Source organism: Fundulus heteroclitus, chromosome 1 (genome assembly GCF_011125445.2).
Source record: "Fundulus heteroclitus isolate FHET01 chromosome 1, MU-UCD_Fhet_4.1, whole genome shotgun sequence".
NCBI classification, from domain to species: Eukaryota; Metazoa; Chordata; class Actinopteri; order Cyprinodontiformes; family Fundulidae; genus Fundulus; species Fundulus heteroclitus.
The window spans coordinates 30,809,045-30,826,711 of NC_046361.1; the positions used below are offsets into that span (position 1 = coordinate 30,809,045).

Genomic DNA, 17,667 nt, shown 5'->3' on the forward strand with positions numbered 1-17,667 from the left:
AGCACCACTCATCCCCTCTCAGGTTTGATGAAATTCCCCCAAAAAATTAAATCACCCAGGGTGTGCCGGCGCAGGCGAGCAAAGGTTACAAACTGAAATGTCGAAACTTATAGAGGACTTCTAAAATAAAACATCCGCTTGCGTAAAGAGGAGAACATAAAACCCGACAGCTGAGACTTCCTATCAGGGTCCTGACACAGAGGAGAGACACCGCTGCAAAAAGAATGTGCCTGCGTGTTTAAAAGGAGGTATCAGACACTAAGATGTTTGAATAAATTGCCAAAGTGCTCGGACCCTTTGAACATGTTCACATTTCGTCACATTTACAGCTACGACTTCGGGATTTTATGTGACAGAACAACAGAAAGTAGTGCATCAATTGGAAGAAGTTGAAGAACATGGTTTTCAATATTTTTTCTTTACGTATAAACATTTGAAACGTGTGGTTTGTATTTTTATTCACCCCTCATTATTCCGAGGCCCCTACAAAATAATCCAGTCGAACCACTTGTCGTTAGAAGTCACCTAATTAGCATGTAGAGGTCTCCACGGAAGAATGTGATGCATTTGTATTCAACCCCCCTAAGTCCGATATTTGCCTGTAATAGCTGTAATAACTCTTTTGGAGTATGTCTCTAACGGATTTTCACAGCTAGAGAGTCCAACATTTTCCTTATTCTGCTTTGCAAAATAGCTCAAGCTCAGTCAAATTGGCTGGAAAACATCTGTGAACATAAATCTTCAACTGTTGCCACAGGTTTTCATTTGGGTTTAGGTCTGGACTTTGACTGGGCCGTTCCACCATATGAATAAGTTTTGCTTATGTGGACTCTATTCTCAAGTCTTCTAACCCCTCTTCATCATGATTGATTTCTTTTAAACTTTGAGCAGCTTCCTCTCTTTCTCCTGAAGATAAGCATCCTCTCAGAATCCTGCCGCCACCACCACATTTCACAATGGGGATGGTGTGCTCAAGGGAATGTGTTGTGTGAGGTTTTTCTACACGCCAAAAGTTCAAATTTGTTATCATTTGATCAAAGTAGCTTCTCATACGTTTGTTTAGGGCAGCTGGTTGTGTATTTTGTGGTATCAGCGTGAAGGGGTCTGAAAGTAAATGCATGCCACACATTTCAGATTTTTATTCATAAAACAAATTAGGAATAATGTATCCTTTTCTTTCTACTCCTTCCATAATACCAATAAAGACAACATAGTTTGTCATTGTAAAGTTGCAAACGTGTAAAAAAGAGCAAGGTACTTTTGTAAAGTAGTGTAATTTATTAAACTGGATGTTATGGAAGGTCAAACTTCACTCAGTTTTGAGTGAAGTTTTTATATTTTATCCCAATGGTAAAAGTAGAAAATCTGCAAAATAGTCCACATAAACAGCAACATTTCTAACAGCGGGGTCATACGGGCCAACATCACAGCAAAAAACTGGCAAAACAATGTTTCGTGTTTCCTCTTTGCTCTCAGCAAGGTATCAACCTACCAAGTGGTAGCCATGGAAACAAACATCCGCGAGGGATGAGAAAGCTCAAGAAGAGTCTCAGGAACCCACCAGTGTGTCAACAGCTGTGACACTTCACAAGAAAGTAATTCTACTTAATCAGCTTGAGATTTCCTCCTTCCCCCTGCAAACTTTTTAACATTTCCCTCACTTTAAAAATTAACCGAGGCCATTAGTGCGCATCAAATCAGCGACGCTGCTCAAAGCAAGTAGGTCAGCAGACTGAGACGAGGAGCCAGTCCAAAGGAAATCCAGCTTAAAAAAAAACAACAACCATTCATTACCTGATTATTATGCTTTGACATCTTCTTTCGGGACTTTTTAAAATCTAAAATATAATAAGCGTCATAATCCAACTGAATGCAACTTTGAGCAAATCATCCTAAATAACTTTAGTCTTCTTTACCTCCACATTAGTTGCTAACAAAAACACTTCTATACTGTTAAACACCAATTCCCAGAGAAAGAGGTAAATTCCCGTTAACATGCTCCTCATAATTATTCAGAATGAGAGTCATTTGTAGAAACCGGCGCTGCTAAACTCCTGATAAAGCTGACAAATCCATCGTGCACGGAAATCCTTCCTTTTCCCCCTGGTTTTAATTAGTCTGCTGGAGTCAGGGTGAGTGTTGCACCCACCTGAGAACGCCTAAAGTCATCTGACAGTTTGGGCTAAACAGTTTGCGAGCTGGGCGGAGGTAAAAAGGTCACAAATCTCGTCTGGCATCTACAATTACAGCTACACCTTAAAGACAACAAAAGACAGCTCCCTTCCCAGAGAGTACACTAAGCGTCTGCAGTAGCAAAGTAAACAACAAACCCTGCCACATTTTTTAAACACTTCCTTTATGTTTCATGTTTCTTTATAATTCTCCTGCGCCAATATTGACATCAATTAGAACAGATGTATTTGATGTTTCTTTTTCTATCTTTTGTGTCGTCACAGGAATGTTTGAAGCTCCTAAAATACTCCATGAATTACATTATTCAAATTATCCAATGCTTACATGTAAAGAATTGATACTAGATCCTGCTCCTAACGTTCTTTAGTAAGAAGCTCAAACTACATCCATCTCGAAACCTTTGAAACAATACATATGCTTGTATTAACGTGGTATTAAAATCAGATCCGACCCGCCTGTCTCTGCTCTACGCGCTAATAAACTTGTACTAGTCTTAACTGGAATATTTAGCTTAGGTTTAGGCATTAGTCTTAGAGACATACTTTACGTTATTAGAAGTGGCATTGTGTTAAGAGGTTAGAATCTTCCAGGCTATATTTTGATGAAACAGAGATTATTTTACCAGCCAACAAGCAGACAAAGCATTAACTAGAAAGGGAATTTCTATCAAGGTAAAACAACTCTAACCTAAAAACCATCAGAGGTCAGGCAGAAGCCCTTTTATAAACTTTTAAAAGGGTGTTGCATGTGATATAAACTGTTACATTTGTGTATGAAGCAAACATTATTTACACAGAGTGACTGATTATGATCTGTTAGTTACAATAATCTTCTGGTATGAAACATATTTTGGAAAATGGAACCTGGTAACGCATTCAAAACAGAGTAGCTATCTGATGGAAAGCTAATTTAATGGACAACGTTTTCAGGTATATGCATTTTTATACTGGATTTCTTTCATTAATTTGTATATCATTTATACACACAAACACACCTCGCAAACTGGCGGTCTATGAGAATCGTCTTTTCATAGAAAACTGACAATAAAAGCTCACTTTGACCTGAATTAAATTTTGCAATTCAAGTCCCAAACTGGGACCGTCACCATCAATGTCAACAGACCAATTTATTCTTTTCTAAAAATACCTATAAGTGAAAAACAATCACTTTATTCAAAAGGGCGGTCAGTTTAAAAACAGTTAGAAAATAGTTTTCATATGACCCTATGTAAACTCATGACCTATTAAGGATGCACCCTCAGAGAAGAGGAGAGTGCAAACGGTGGAGAGGAACCGAGTGGATATAGCAGATGGACGGATGGATGGACTTTTAACTACAGATAAGATATCGACTGCTCATCACTTCACAATATAACCCTAAATTAAAACAATCTGAGCTACCCCTTTAAGAAAATAATATTTTATTGACGCTTACGTCCCAATTTCAAACAACAGAAGACGTGAGAATGTGTAAACAGTGGTTTTGTGCGTGTCACTAAGCATAATCGGGTGATTGGGTGTTTGCTAATGGGCCAAATCAGACAGCATGGCGGGAAGTAGGAGACAACCCAATTCTTCAGGCACCACTTCTCCCCAGTTCTGGATAAAAATATGTGACAGTCCAAAATTCCTTTGGCAAAAAGACAGAAAGTGCAATACAACAGTGGGGAAAGGGAAATTTGACAGGAGAGTGGGAGGACGATAACCCCAACCGAGAAATGACCAATCATGTGATCTAATTTCATGTCCCACGACTAGCAGGCTCCTATGGTCACATTTCTTGCATCCTGTTTATAAAAACTATGTATTTCTATGCCAATAAATGACACCCAGATGGGTTGACGAATATGTTCATGTAATTCTTTAGCCTATGACAAATATTGCATATCTCATTGAAAAACAAACTTACAACAATAAATTACGAATCCATTCAGCCTATATTAGTCTTACTCAGATATCCTTAACACCCACATTAGCACCTAATTGTCCTACCTTCCTAGGTAGAATTAAAATAACGGACAAACGGACCTCGTCGAGGTACTCTAAAGCCCGTTGTGTAGTTCTGAAAATGTTTCTCCATAAATAACACTCAGGGTACCAGAAACAGTGTGGAAACAATGCTAAACGTGACCAGATCTAGACAGCCCTATGTGGGCTGAATGAGTTGTTGTCAATGGGCTCATTCAGCCCACAGAAACCAGCACAAAGAGGCTGAATGTCCTCATTTGGTTACACAGTACAGTAGGATACACTGTAACAAATACAAATCAGCTCCACAGCTATGCTGGAGGCATTATTTATACCAAAGGTTTTAACAAAAAAGCAACAATGTGTGCATATTTGGTGAAACTGTGTTAATTGTTTCTTAATTTTTGATTTTAATACCTAACATTGTTATTTTATGTGTTTTTGTGCATCCCAGGAAAAGAATATTGCTGCTAAATGTTACTAATTTCACTAAGAATGTAATTATTGACTCAGCAAGATGTTCAGACGCTCTCATTCATATTTGGAAATTATATTGGTTATCTTAAATTAATTAATACTAAAACATTATAATATTGTGCAATTAACAGAATAGTATAAGCTTAGTCTGATTGGGTGGAGGATCTCTGTAAGCATTAAATTACAGGTCTTGACAGTATGTACTTTAAAGTGTGGACTTTGAGAGGACGTGAACTGGCTTTTATCAAAACACGTTTTCTTTTTGGATTGCCTCGTATTTAACTCCATCCATCTTCCAGTCAGATCTAGCTAGCTTCCCTGTCCCTGGAACAGCATGAACACAGCCTGATACCGCCACCATCATCAAATATAATGTGGATTATGTACTGAGGGTGATGTGCAGTGTCCAGAGGTCAGGATTTATAACTCTACTTACAAATAAATCCGTCCAGAATCAATCGGTTGATCAATCATTTATTTGTATGGCCCTTTCCACATCCCCACTAATGGTGACCAAAGTGCTTAACATAATCAATATGCCACAACAAAGACACACAGGTAGATAAAAGAGAGCATAAAAACAAGGTAGACGAAATAAAAGATAAGACAGACAAAAACAAGGTAGACACAACTAGAAGTTTTAAGTATTAAAAGCCTGCCTGAATAAATAAGTCATGAGCGTTGAGTTCAAAAGGCCAAGTTCAGTTAGAGATCGAACATCTAGTGGAAGCTGATTCCAGAGTCGAGGTGCAGCCACAGATAAAGCTTGGTCACCCCAAGTGACCACCACCGATCCTGGAACCGTGAGGGAAAGTTTACTATCTGACCTCAAGGACCTGGTGTGAATAGATAAGCTCAATAACGCAGATAAATAAAGCGGGGCAAAGCTTTAAAAAGATACAAAATTTAAAATATGTGCTAAAATGAACAGGACACCAGTGTAGTGGAAATAAAAAAGGTGTCTGCTGTCGCTTGCCTTGTGCGGGATTTATAAATCTGGTCTAAATTTCTTTACCTACTTTTTTCCTCTAGCAAAAGCCTCCCTAAATTATTACTAAATGAATGACAGAAATTTTATTTCACCCTTCCATTGTCTTATGTCTTGTTGTTGTCTCACTCTTCTGTTTGCATTCAAATGTTTTAGTGATATTCACGGCTGAGAAGAATAATTATATAACCAATTAGAGACCAGCATGAAGTCACATGGAAGCCAAAAGGTTACAACAACACATACGCAGTCATTTGTCTAGAGCCCCACAGCATTGAGACATTACATTTAGGAGGCCTACACAAAAAAGATTAGCCTGAAATAATCCTAAAATGTAACAGCAATGATGAGAAATAAAAGGTCCGACATATTTTACGAGAGAACAGACGCGATAATTACTTTTTATTTTGTCATTTACTTTTACTGTGTCTACAATCTGTTCCTGCAGTCTTGATGGGGGCGGCGCCCGAGCGGCCCCTGTTGACACAAGCCCCCACCAGTCTGGATAGACCGCCATGTTTTGGCAGGTTGGTAGTTTAGCCATCCTGTTGCCTGTTTAGATGACGGATTGTCCAGCGACAAATGAGACGTTTAAAGCTTGGTGTCATAGTTCAAAACCCAACCTTTCTTTAAACTTATCTGCAACGTTCTCCCTCGCCTGCCTTATATGTTCCCTGGGCTTTATGAACCTCTGTAGCCCTAAAAAAAGCCGAATAGTTACTGAGATGGATTTATTAATTAGGAGAAATATGATGGCAGTTTATTGCACTTGATTTCATTTAAGGGTATCATGTTGATGGAGGCAAAGTGGAAATGTTTATGATGCACTACTTTCTGTTGAACTGTCACATGTGATTCTGATAAAAAACACAGAATGTGGAAGAAAGTTCAAGGCCTACGGAAACTTTTGAAAGGCACTGAAAAACGTAAGGACATTTGTAAGCCTTTATAAAACTCTTAAATATAAAGCAGTAAAGGGTTTGCATTCACGACCCTTTACAATTTTAATTGTTCTGCGTTGTCATGCAAAACTTTATTGATCTTGCCATAAAATGTTAACCTTTGAGGGGATTATTAAACAAACGTGTGCATGTTTTTTTTTTTATTAAATAAATAAATTTTTATTATAAATAAATAAATAGTTGCATTGACAGCATTAGATAAATGATTAAAGCTCACAATGCCTTGCCTTACTCGTATTCCCTGCAGATGGCTAGCGGTTTTAGACATGAATGTGACTGTTCAAGCAAATATGCAAGGTGGACCTACTCCACGGTCCCTGAAGGGCCCTCTGGTTGCCTTGCAACTGTTGTTTGTTTGGCCACTGCCCTTAGAAGGGTGCTTGAATGTGCTCTGTGTTCTCCAGTAGGTGTGTTTTGCTGCACAAGCATCTTTAATCATGCCATCATTTGCCTTTGTCAAACAAAATCAGATCTTCTCTTGTTGACTGCTTTTTATCCGAGGCTCAATTTCAACATAGAGAGGTTAAGACATAGGAGAAAAATTAAAAAAATAAAATAAAATGCATACAAAAAAATCATTCATTTAGAGTAAAGTGTTCAATTCCTAACAGGAATGTAGAATCTAGAGAGAGACTCTATATTTTTTATTAAACCTTCTTGTTTACTTGCAGGAATGCCATTTTTTTTTAAAAGTCAGATGACCTTAACAATGACAACAGAGAACAACTCAGATTTCAAAACAATGTCTATCTTTCCACTTGGCTGTTTTTGAACAGGACTGACGAGCATTCTTCCACCGCTTCTTTGGCACGTTGTAACATAAAGCATCATTGTTCAGGTTGCCCAAAGGTCGTTTCAGTGAGGGCGCTGGGAAAGCGTTCAGCTCATTTAACAGCTCATGCTTCTGTGTGTCATAATTAGGGGTTTATGAAGAGAGCCACCAGACAAAGGCGCATAGCTGCACCATGTGTCATCTTATTAAGACATGTAAGGTTATACAAGACAGGACGAATAAGAAACATTGGCTTCCCGGCGTTATGGCCAAACCTGACGACAAACATTTCAGCAGAACATAACAATTCTCCTTGACGTCACGATCTACCCCCCCTCCGTGTAAAACAAGTAACAGCTGCATCCATGCTTGATTGGGAGCACGGTATTTCAGGGACAAACCTATCTTGAGAGCGTTGGCGACTGTGTTGCTTTCATTGAATGCCAATAAAATGAAGCAGGCATGGCGTATTACGTATCTCCCGCTGATCAATCAGGCTGACATACCAAAATGTCAAGTGTAATGCCTTTCTGGGCCACTGCCACACACACAAAAAAAAAAATAGCTGTTTGCTTAAAATAGAAAACGCATCCACTCCCTCCCACCGTCTTCGGTCAATTGTTCCACTAGATGCAGCGCGTGAGATAAACAACAAATAGCGGGGCTAAATACAGCAGACCATCAGAGCTTCTCACAGCAGTTACTTTAAACATAATCCATCCATCCATCCATCCATCCATCCATCCATCCATCCCTCCGCTGGCTGACAGATCCCAAGGGATTCCTACCACACAGCCTTTTGAGTCCACCAACATGCTCCGGGTCTTCCACCAAGAAATGTCCCATGTTAGTTATCCAGGAACCACATCAGCAGAGGCTCTCCTCCAAACTTCTCCCCATGGACAACGGAAGCTCTTGCCATAACTTCAGGGCAGACTCGGAAAAAAACCCCAGAGAAGAAGTTCATCCCAGCCAGTTGTTTCTGCACTTTGGTTCTTTCGGTCATCATAAACATCTCGCAACCATGGATGAAAGCTTTGCCTTTGGGTTCAGCTCTTTCTTCACCAGGACAGCCCGGAGTAACGCTCGAGTAAAGCCCCAATCTGTTTGTTTCGTCTCGTCGCTATAACGCTCAAACGAGCAATCTAATTGATTAGGCTGACACAAATCAATTCATTTTGTTTGCAATTTAGTTCTGTTCTGTACCTTTACAGAATTTGGTCTATTCCATTGCAAGCTTCAGATAATAGTGATGAAAAAGTAAAACAAAAAAAGTCCATCCTCCTAACTAAAGTCACATTTTGAATAGTGCTGTTTTGATACACCTGCCCCTATAATAACACTTCCAAATGTCACCTTTACACCTCTGCATATTACCAAGATGAGGGCAAGGTGCAATAAATAGTATCACAGTTGTTGTTCACTTCAACAGCCGCCGCTGTTATTGCCAGTAGCTTGTGCTTTGAGTTTTTGAGTCCCATATGTACACTCTTGAGTAACAGTTCTGTGTAAAATACGGTCAGAGTGACTCAACACGAGTTTCGAACTGATACAAGAAAACTGAAACCAAATGTTTCAGGAGCAGTCTATGGGGAAGTCTAGAAAATGAAAGAGTTATTGAGAGAACAAGAAGTGTGAGACGTATTTAGAAATCCACATTTAAAACCCTTTTTTCTAGCACTGCAGTCGGTGCTGTTCAGTATTTCTTCTGGCCTGAAAACGTATTTACTCAAAGTTTTTTTTAATTTTGACTACAACCAACTACAAAATACCTGATATAAACAAACATACAAAAAAAAGGACGGTCATTACAAAAACAGGAAGAGTGTGAGTGCTGTGTGAATGAAAGGGACGGAGAAAAGGAGCTGCGTGTTATTTAGCTGAAAAGTTCATATTTGAACAGAGAAAAACACCTGACCACATTTTTCAGCTACTCGTCTGCGTTCTAGTGTGAAAACAGCTCGTGATGAGCTGGTAGTGGGAATGAGCTGGCATCCGCATGGCCCAGTGTCCCCATTTTGACTTATAAAAATATGTAAAACAAACAAGACAGGGAAAACGTGTGACAAACCAAGCAGTTTTGGTTTTTGCATGAATAAAAATGAAAGAAACTGAATTATACCCTGGATTATAATGCTTCTATCCTGTCTAACTGCATTTTTAACAAGAATGTAATCTGCGTCCTTTGAAAATTTTGGAACAAAATGTTAAATAAGATACCAACTCACCTACCAGCTTAAGGTCTTATTGTCACATTTTATTCACCAAAACATTTTCCTTTGCTTGACTGGACCATTGGGCACTATGGGACACTGATACAGTGTATAGCCTACAGAAAACAACTAATTGCCTCGCAGATGTTGTGCCCTGTCAGATGTTCTACACTTAAAAAGAAATACTAATAAGGAAACTTTACATGCTATGAAGAAAAGGTTGTATGTAACGTTCACTTGAACTGCCATGAAATTTTTAAGTGAGTTATATTTGTTAGGTGAGAGAATTTACCCTCTCCTTTGCCCCTACTCTGAGAAGTTTGAAGCTCGGACAGACGGAAATTCCTCTGATTCTATAAAATGGCATTATGCTGACTGTCAACAGCATTTTCAACATTTCTTGTTTTTAACCGGAATATGTTAAGCACTCTAAAAGACAGCTTTGCACAAATTTAGATAACTGCATTGTAATGTGAGAATACACTTGCTTGCATCATTCATTAACAGAGACATAAATCTCAACACAGCTGTAAATAGAAAAAAAAAGTATTCATTAAATCAGGAGGAAAGTTTATTTAAAAAGCTTTCCACAGGTAAAAGCCAAAAGGTGAATAAAAAGGCAAAATAAATAGAAAATATCAAAATGGGGCTAAAACAAACCAAACATGACATAAAAGACTGCAAAGTTAGCAAATCCAGCCCTTATTACTTAAAGGCAGCAGAAATAAAAGTATTTATCTGCATTTTTCACCTCCTAAGATTCAAGAGAATAAAGGAAAGATGGTGGAGGCAACCCATTTCACAACGAACGGGCCATGAATTTAAAAAGAAAAGGTCTCCCCTGGTCTTTTTGTGGCACTACTGACCAGGTGGTTGGTCAGCTGTGGGAGGTCAGAGATCTGATCAGGGGCAGAACTATGTAGGGTTCAGGAACAATAATAAAGCTGTCAGTCTTTTCTGAATTTAACTGTAGCTCACTTTTACTCCCCCCACTGTTTTATGTCGGTTAGTCAAATATTCAAACATGGCAAATGACAGTTAAACAACATCAGCTTAAAGATGTTAAAAAATGTGTAAGTAAATACAATAGGTACTAAAACTGAACCCTGTGGTATCCCGAATGCCAGGCTTCTAGATTCAGAGATGAATGTTTGTGAAAACAATATATGCTTTGCCAGAAAAGGATGGAAAAAATGCAACATTTAGTTTTCCTTAGATTAAGTGAAGCGACTGAGGTTGCCATCTTAAAGGTAAGGATTTTTGAGTCAACATCGATGCTGCGTGTACTGGAACACGTTTGCAACTTTGACAACTCGTAAAACTGCTGGCAGGCAGGGAAAAAGAAAAGCGCAAAGTTGTCTTCGTTCACAGCGTGCACTTTCCTCTGGAGAATTACAAGCCTTCTTCGCACATGGGATCATTTTTCAGTCCTGGAGTTGCAGTTCTGAACAGGTATGCTCAGGAAATGTGTCATATGCGTTCTAACACCAGAAAATCCCAAAAACGGTAAACAAGAACAGCGAGAACGCCGCTATATATTGGAAAGGTTGACTGAGCTGTAACCATCTGCACAACCTGTTATTTAATAGTAGCCTATTGTTCAAACATTTCTCCAGGCCACTCTTCAACGCACACAACCCATCTCTGCTGCCAGGCAGCAGTTGTGCTGGGACACCTATTTACCTTTTGGCCATCAAAAAAAAATATTTGCTGACTAATGCTCTACATCCCGCAAAAAGCCAAGTCTGTCACAAAAATAGAGCAAACGTCCGAGCAGAAGCCTGCATGGCTCTTCCTTCGCAAAGAAAGAATAAAATGCTGAATCTGAAGCAAGCATGGACCAAAGGTCTCATCCTAACATAACTGCACATTACACACAAACCAGAGCACACCTCCATGAAGAAAGACACATCTCTTTTCTCTCTAGATTAATGCTATGCTTATGTATTTTAAGGAATTCAATATATTTGTCATACTTTTCAAAATATCTCATCTTGTTCAAGTTGTGGAGTCACCTTAAAACACCTTAAAAGACTAAACATCAGGGGACGACATTAGTAAATGATTTCAATGCATCAAACAAGACATGGAAGAGTGAAAGCGGGATGATGGAAATGACATCATTCCCATCCGCAAAAAAAAAAAAAAAAAAGCAAAATAGACTAGATTCTGCAGAGTCACTGAAGCGGCAGCCAATAACAGACACTCCGTCACACAGCCACACAGCAAAGTAAATCATTAGGATTCATTCTCATTCATTCTTACCCTCCATAGGCTCCAAAAGTGAAACTCCTCTTTCTCTGCGGCATACCGGCAAAACACAGCGGCGAGCCACCGCCAGTCAACTCACAGCTGAGTGGAGCCAGCGCTTGTTGCACTATACGCTGACTGAGCGTGTTTGTGTGCGTGTCAGCATGTGTGTTTGTATGCACTGCCTGCTGCCTAGGCTCCACTCCCCAAGCCTGACATGCCCTGCCTCCTCCTCCTCCTCCTCCTCCTCCTCCTCCTCCCCTCGCACACACGCCTCCTTCACCCTCAGAGAAGAGATGGGAAGAGGATGGAGGAGGACACCGAGGAGAGGGGAGGCTACAAAGCAGGGGCTGCTGACCGTGCGTGTCTCCCCGGGAACCAGGAGAGGCGCTGACACAAAGGAGCTGTGCCCTCCCTCTCAGGCGCCAAGATCACAGAGAAAGCAGTTTAAGTTTGAAATGTTTTGTTGCATTCATTTAAAATTACTCAAATCATCAGCTACATCGGTAAGACAACTCAGCTTTTTGTCACTTAAATCTTTTTTATCTCCAAAAGCAAATGTTTCAGAGGGTGTAAAAGTACTGGGCCGGGCTCTTGTCGCGCTCCAGGACAGCTGGTCTAACAAGCTGTAGATACTAGACAAACATTCCTCAGAAACGTCCCAATCACCGCCCCGCTCCCACCTCCACTCCTGCTTACTGTACTGCAGATGACGACCTATGAACCAGTTCCTTATCTGTTCATCTGCCTCTGACTGCTGTTGCAAGCCTCTGGCAAGCACACAAAAGAAAATGTTAACGTAACTCCGCTATGTCCCTGCAGTGCTTTTACTGCCGGCTTGGCTGATTAAATGAGGTCTCTGGATGTCCCTGTTGAATCTGACGAACTATCAGCAGTGACAACGATACACTAACGCTGCTCTGGAATATTGAATAAAAGAGACCAAGCATCGGCCGGCCATCTGAGCGGCTCTAAAAACCAAAAGGGTTCAGTTTTTATGGAAGGTCAGCATCATAAGGAACAAAAAGACGGGTATAGCTGACAAGAAATACGACTGTTTTTAGCTGAACGACACTTAATCTGGATTTTAATCATGAAAACGCACCAATCTAGGACGTAAATATCTCCCAGTACCGATGACGACGCCCGCATCACATTAACCGCAAAGCACTCCTGGTTACAGCACTTAATTAATCGATGGGCTTATGAAACAAGCACAATCACGCTGAAAGACAATTACATCATCTCCACATAATCACATCACAGCTTTATTCTTAAGGAATAGCCCAAAAAAAGGCAAATAAAAAGAGAAAAGTCCTTGGGTGACTTTGTTGATAATGTTCTTTGCTTTGTATCTGTGCCGTGTGGCAATAATTCTGGACAGATGCGAGGTTTATGATGACGCAATAGATGGACTGATAGCTGACGCTGATTTGATTGGCAGTCATAGTTTATAGCCATGTGATGTGCTTGGCTTCAGATTTGATTTTAAATGCTGGTGACCAACTAATCCAGTCATCTACTTTTAGGCCACAATGTAAGGTTAGATTAGCTTTCTGTTTAGTGCTAACAGATGCTGACAAACAACACTGATATTTAAACTATTTTCCTGCCAAATAAGATTTTTCAGTTTTGCCTTGTGTTTGATAGACCCTGACATAAGTGTTTATTTCTTGTACATTTACGCAAACTAAGAACTATACGCAGGCTTACCAGCAGAGGACATGACTAACCTTTAAAAATAACTAAAAATGCCTCCTCACTAGGGATGCCCTGGTCCAACTGCCTTGCAACCTTAGCACAGCCGAAATATATAATGTTACATTTAAAGTTTTGTCAGCACATGAATCGATCTGTGATGCAATCAGTTATGAGGTAAATTGTCAAATAGTCATAGAAGAACACGAAGGAAACATGTTTTCCGAATGAAAACATCGTTAGCCTGGTCAAGTTTACTAAAGACCGTAGCTGTATATGCCAGATATATCTTTAGAAACAACTGATAAAGCTCAGTTTTTAGGTGACACGTTGTCAGAAGCTTTCTTAACCAAGTTCAAACCTCATGTTTGAGCAGAATATTCCAGAGTTTCCTGCAGAAACTCTGGCCTGGAAAACAATCTGAGAGAGAGACTGAGAGAGGGAGGGAGGGAGGAGAGAGGACAGGAGAGATATAGCTAGAGATTGAGTAAGAGAGAGATGAGAGAGAGATGAGATAGAGAGAGAGAGAGATTACACATGTAAATTATACTGATACACATGGTTATATATATAACAATATTGGTTGTTGTATATATTATATAGAAGATATATATATATATAAGATATAGATAATATAGTATATATCGAGAATATAGTATATATATATAATCTAATATATATATATATATACACATGTATATATATACATATACACATGTCATTATACATGTATATATCATATTACCTTGTGTGGAATGTTTTAAATACATATATAACAATGTGTGTATTCTGGAGCATGTAACAAAAGTAATTTTCCCCTGGGATTATTAAAGTATGTCTGATTCTGATTCTGATTCTGATTAAAGGGTCAGAAAAGCATCGGGGGACAGAAAAATAAAATCTGCTCTTGACATCCCAAGTCCTTAACCTAAAATTCTAATCTTTAAAGAAAGTAAATGTTTCTTGCGGCATTATGCATGGGCAGAGACCCCTGCAACCAATGGCTTCTATAAGAAATGGTTGCTGCCTCTTTGTCACCATCTCGTGCGTTGAGAAATGCAGAGCTGAAGCCTTCAACTTGGCATATTTTGCCATTTTCCTTATAGTAACCAAATTTGAGCATCTGTTGGGGAACAAGCTGTTGCCACCTGAACGCCAACAATAAAAATACATAGTGAGTGTATAAGGTCTTTGCGCTTGATCATAGTCTGTTTATTAGAGAAACACAATCCCATTTGAAAATAGCCTTTTGGAAAAAAAGAGGGAACAAATGGTCTTACATCCCCTTTGGCTGGAGTCTAACCAGACATTCTCCTACTTCCTAACTTATAACGATGCTCGTTGGACTACTGAAGATGACAGAAATCTGCTGAGGCTTTAGTAGGTTATGTTTTGGAGCACACTGCATTTGAGGTTTGCTCTGCAGAGACTGTGTTTAAAGCATGCACTCAGAGCCATTTAAGAGATGAAGTCAGTGTGAGGATGTAATACCTAAAGGCACTCTGGGTGCATCCGCACTGTTTTGCTTTTTTTAGGACGGTTCAAACGCAGTCCGAGTTATTTAGATGCCACATTGTTGATCTTACGTGTCAGCTTTGTTGGGAGCTTCAGTCATCCCTCTCCATAATTCAATTACCTAAAGTAGCTGTGATGTTTTTAAGACATTTAAATGGGTGCTGCGCAGACAGAAGCCTTTAATCACATCACCTCGGGAACAAGGCCCAGAGCTGCGAGCAGTTCTGGCTCCGCTTTTGTCCTCGAGAGAAAGTGGATGGGCAAAAAAAAAAAAAAAAAAAGAATCCCCAAGGGCAAAACAAAACAAAAAAAGGAAAAAAATAAATAAATAAAATGGTTTAAAAAACAACAAGAAAGCCACTTTTTCAAGATGCATTCGACTTCCGTAAAGCTGGTAAAACATAAAAAAATTTAAACTCATAAACCAGCACTGATTGATTTTGTTATACCACGGGTATAACAAACACATTTCCGCCCACTCCTAGTCTGTGACTGACTAAAATACAGCCCCATAAACTCAATAATTTATTTCCAGTCTGTGCCGATGAAAGGGGAGCAGCAAGGAGAGACGCTGAAGCAGAGCTGCTGCATGGGATATAAAAGATGAGAGGGAGTGGACAGGACTACGGTAAAAAACCAGTCATTCATCCTCAGTCCTGCTTTCAAGGAACAGGAAATTAGCTAAAAAAGATGAAGGGCTAACCTGTCTTCAAGGAGGCAGACGTTGATTAACCAAACAACATAGCAAAGATTTTTCCTCAGGCTGTGAATAGTAAATTCTGGCCAGAGGTCCGTTTTAAAACAAACAACGTTTTCTCTGCATGATTAGAGACTCTATGTGTTTGCATTGTAAGGCCGTAATAGTTTGAAATGTTAAAATGGTCAATTCATGCACTTGCTTGATGTTTTATTTAATTGTTTTAATCCTACTGCCTTGCAAAATATCCAAGGGTTACTATGATTGTTTACGTCATAAGTCAAAGGAATAGCCTTGTTATGCAGCATCTAGGTAGAATTTGAGAATAATCGTATTGATGTCTCTCTGTGTCCTCTATTATCTTTTTAACTTTGTGTGGGAATTACTTTTCAGTTACGTCAAATTGCGTCAAATTACGTCAAATTACGTCAAAATGCTAATATCTAAGAGTCTATAGAAATACAAAAGCAGTTTGTCCCAATTAAGGGAACTGAAACTGAACTAAGGGGGTCAACATTTTACAAAAATTATAATATAATGCTCTATATTTGCCCCCTTAGATATATCTTCTGCACGGGGACACGTGATTTAGGTATTGAAACAAACATTAGCATCAGACAAAGATTTCCTGAGTAAATCTGAAATGCTGTTTTTAAATGATGACTTCATTTCCTGAGAGGAAAAAGCTATCCAAAGCTACTTTGCTAAGTGAAAAAAGTAATTTTCCCCTACAGCTAACTGATTGTGCAATCCTTGCGGGAATCAGTCTTTTTCCTCGCTGCGGAGGAGTTTTGGCAGAAATGATTTAAATCACTGCAGGGTTTTAACGTTTGAAGAACCTGTTTACGGTCGTGCCACGGCCTCCCAGTCGGATTTAAGACCAGACTCTGACTATTTAAAACCTTCATTGTGATTTCTTCTGAGCAACTCAGAGGTGGATTAGCGGGTGAGCTTTGGATCACCGTCATCCCGCATCACCAAGGGCGCTCATGCTTGAGGTCATAAACTGCTGGCCGGAGCGTCCTCCTTCAGGGTTTTCTGCCGGAAAGCAGAACTCAAGCTTCCGTTGATCCCAGCAAGTTCTGCAGGTCCTGAAGCAGCAAAGCAGCCCCACGATGTAACATTCCCACCAGCATCCTGTCTGACTCCTGGCTTTGGTTTGTCTTCTCTGGAACGTGTAACGGGACACACACCTTTGCAAACGTTCCATGTTCTGTCTCATCAACCCACAGAACATTTTCCTAGAAGGGATCGTCAAGCTGTTTTTGTGTGAAGTGGTGTGCTGTATTTACATAATTTGGTCATCAGTGGTTGTTGCCTTAGATCAGGTGTGTCCAAAGTGTGGCCCGGGGGTCATTTGCGGCCCCTGTACTGATTTTGTGTGGCCCCCCGAACTGCAATTTTAACAAAGATTTGGCCGACCAGCCCTGGCGGCTCGTGCAGAGGGAAACTATTTCTATTTATTTTTAATTAAGACAACATTATTGCAGACAACTTCAAATCTGACAATTAAATGTTTGGTACAACACAAAACATTTGTCTTTTAATAACCAAACTTTTTACATTCTCTTTAATTTTCTAGTAAATAGGACCACAAGTATCCAACAACTTTTACTCAAATGCAGATTTGGTGCATTAAAACCTGATTCGAATTTATTGATTAACATTAGCTGAATACAGATGCTTGAAATTATCATATTTTGCACATCAGGTTAAAAACAACATATTTGTTTTGGTTATGTAATTTGTTTTTATTTATATTTTGGCCCTCGAGTGCTTTTGGCTTGACAATTTCGGCCCCAAAGCCGAAAAGTTTGGACACCCCTGCCTTAGTAAATCCCCCATGGAGGGTGTCTTTTTCCCCCAGTGTGTTTCCTACTGTTGAACCATGAACACTGACCTTACCAGAGACAAATAAGGTTTGCAACTCTTGGC

At 39.6% G+C, this 17,667-nt stretch overlaps 1 protein-coding gene across 12 annotated transcripts in view; it reads right to left on the reverse strand.

Moving 5' to 3' along the window:
- The window catches only part of LOC105935263 (rap1 GTPase-activating protein 1), a 70,346-nt gene extending 58,355 nt beyond the window's left edge, over positions 1 to 11,991 (reverse strand). For 7 of the 12 annotated variants that reach the window (XM_036140571.1, XM_021323067.2, XM_036140596.1 and 4 more), the window contains exon 1: positions 11,838 to 11,990. In XM_036140571.1, the coding sequence (XP_035996464.1) occupies positions 11,838 to 11,881 (44 nt within the window). In that variant the 5' untranslated portion in view covers positions 11,882 to 11,990. Of the gene's footprint in view, positions 1 to 11,837 lie in introns of all 12 variants that reach the window. The other 5 variants (XM_021323064.2, XM_021323063.2, XM_021323062.2 and 2 more) reach the window with 2 other exon arrangements.
- Positions 11,992 to 17,667: the final 5,676 nt, after the last annotated feature.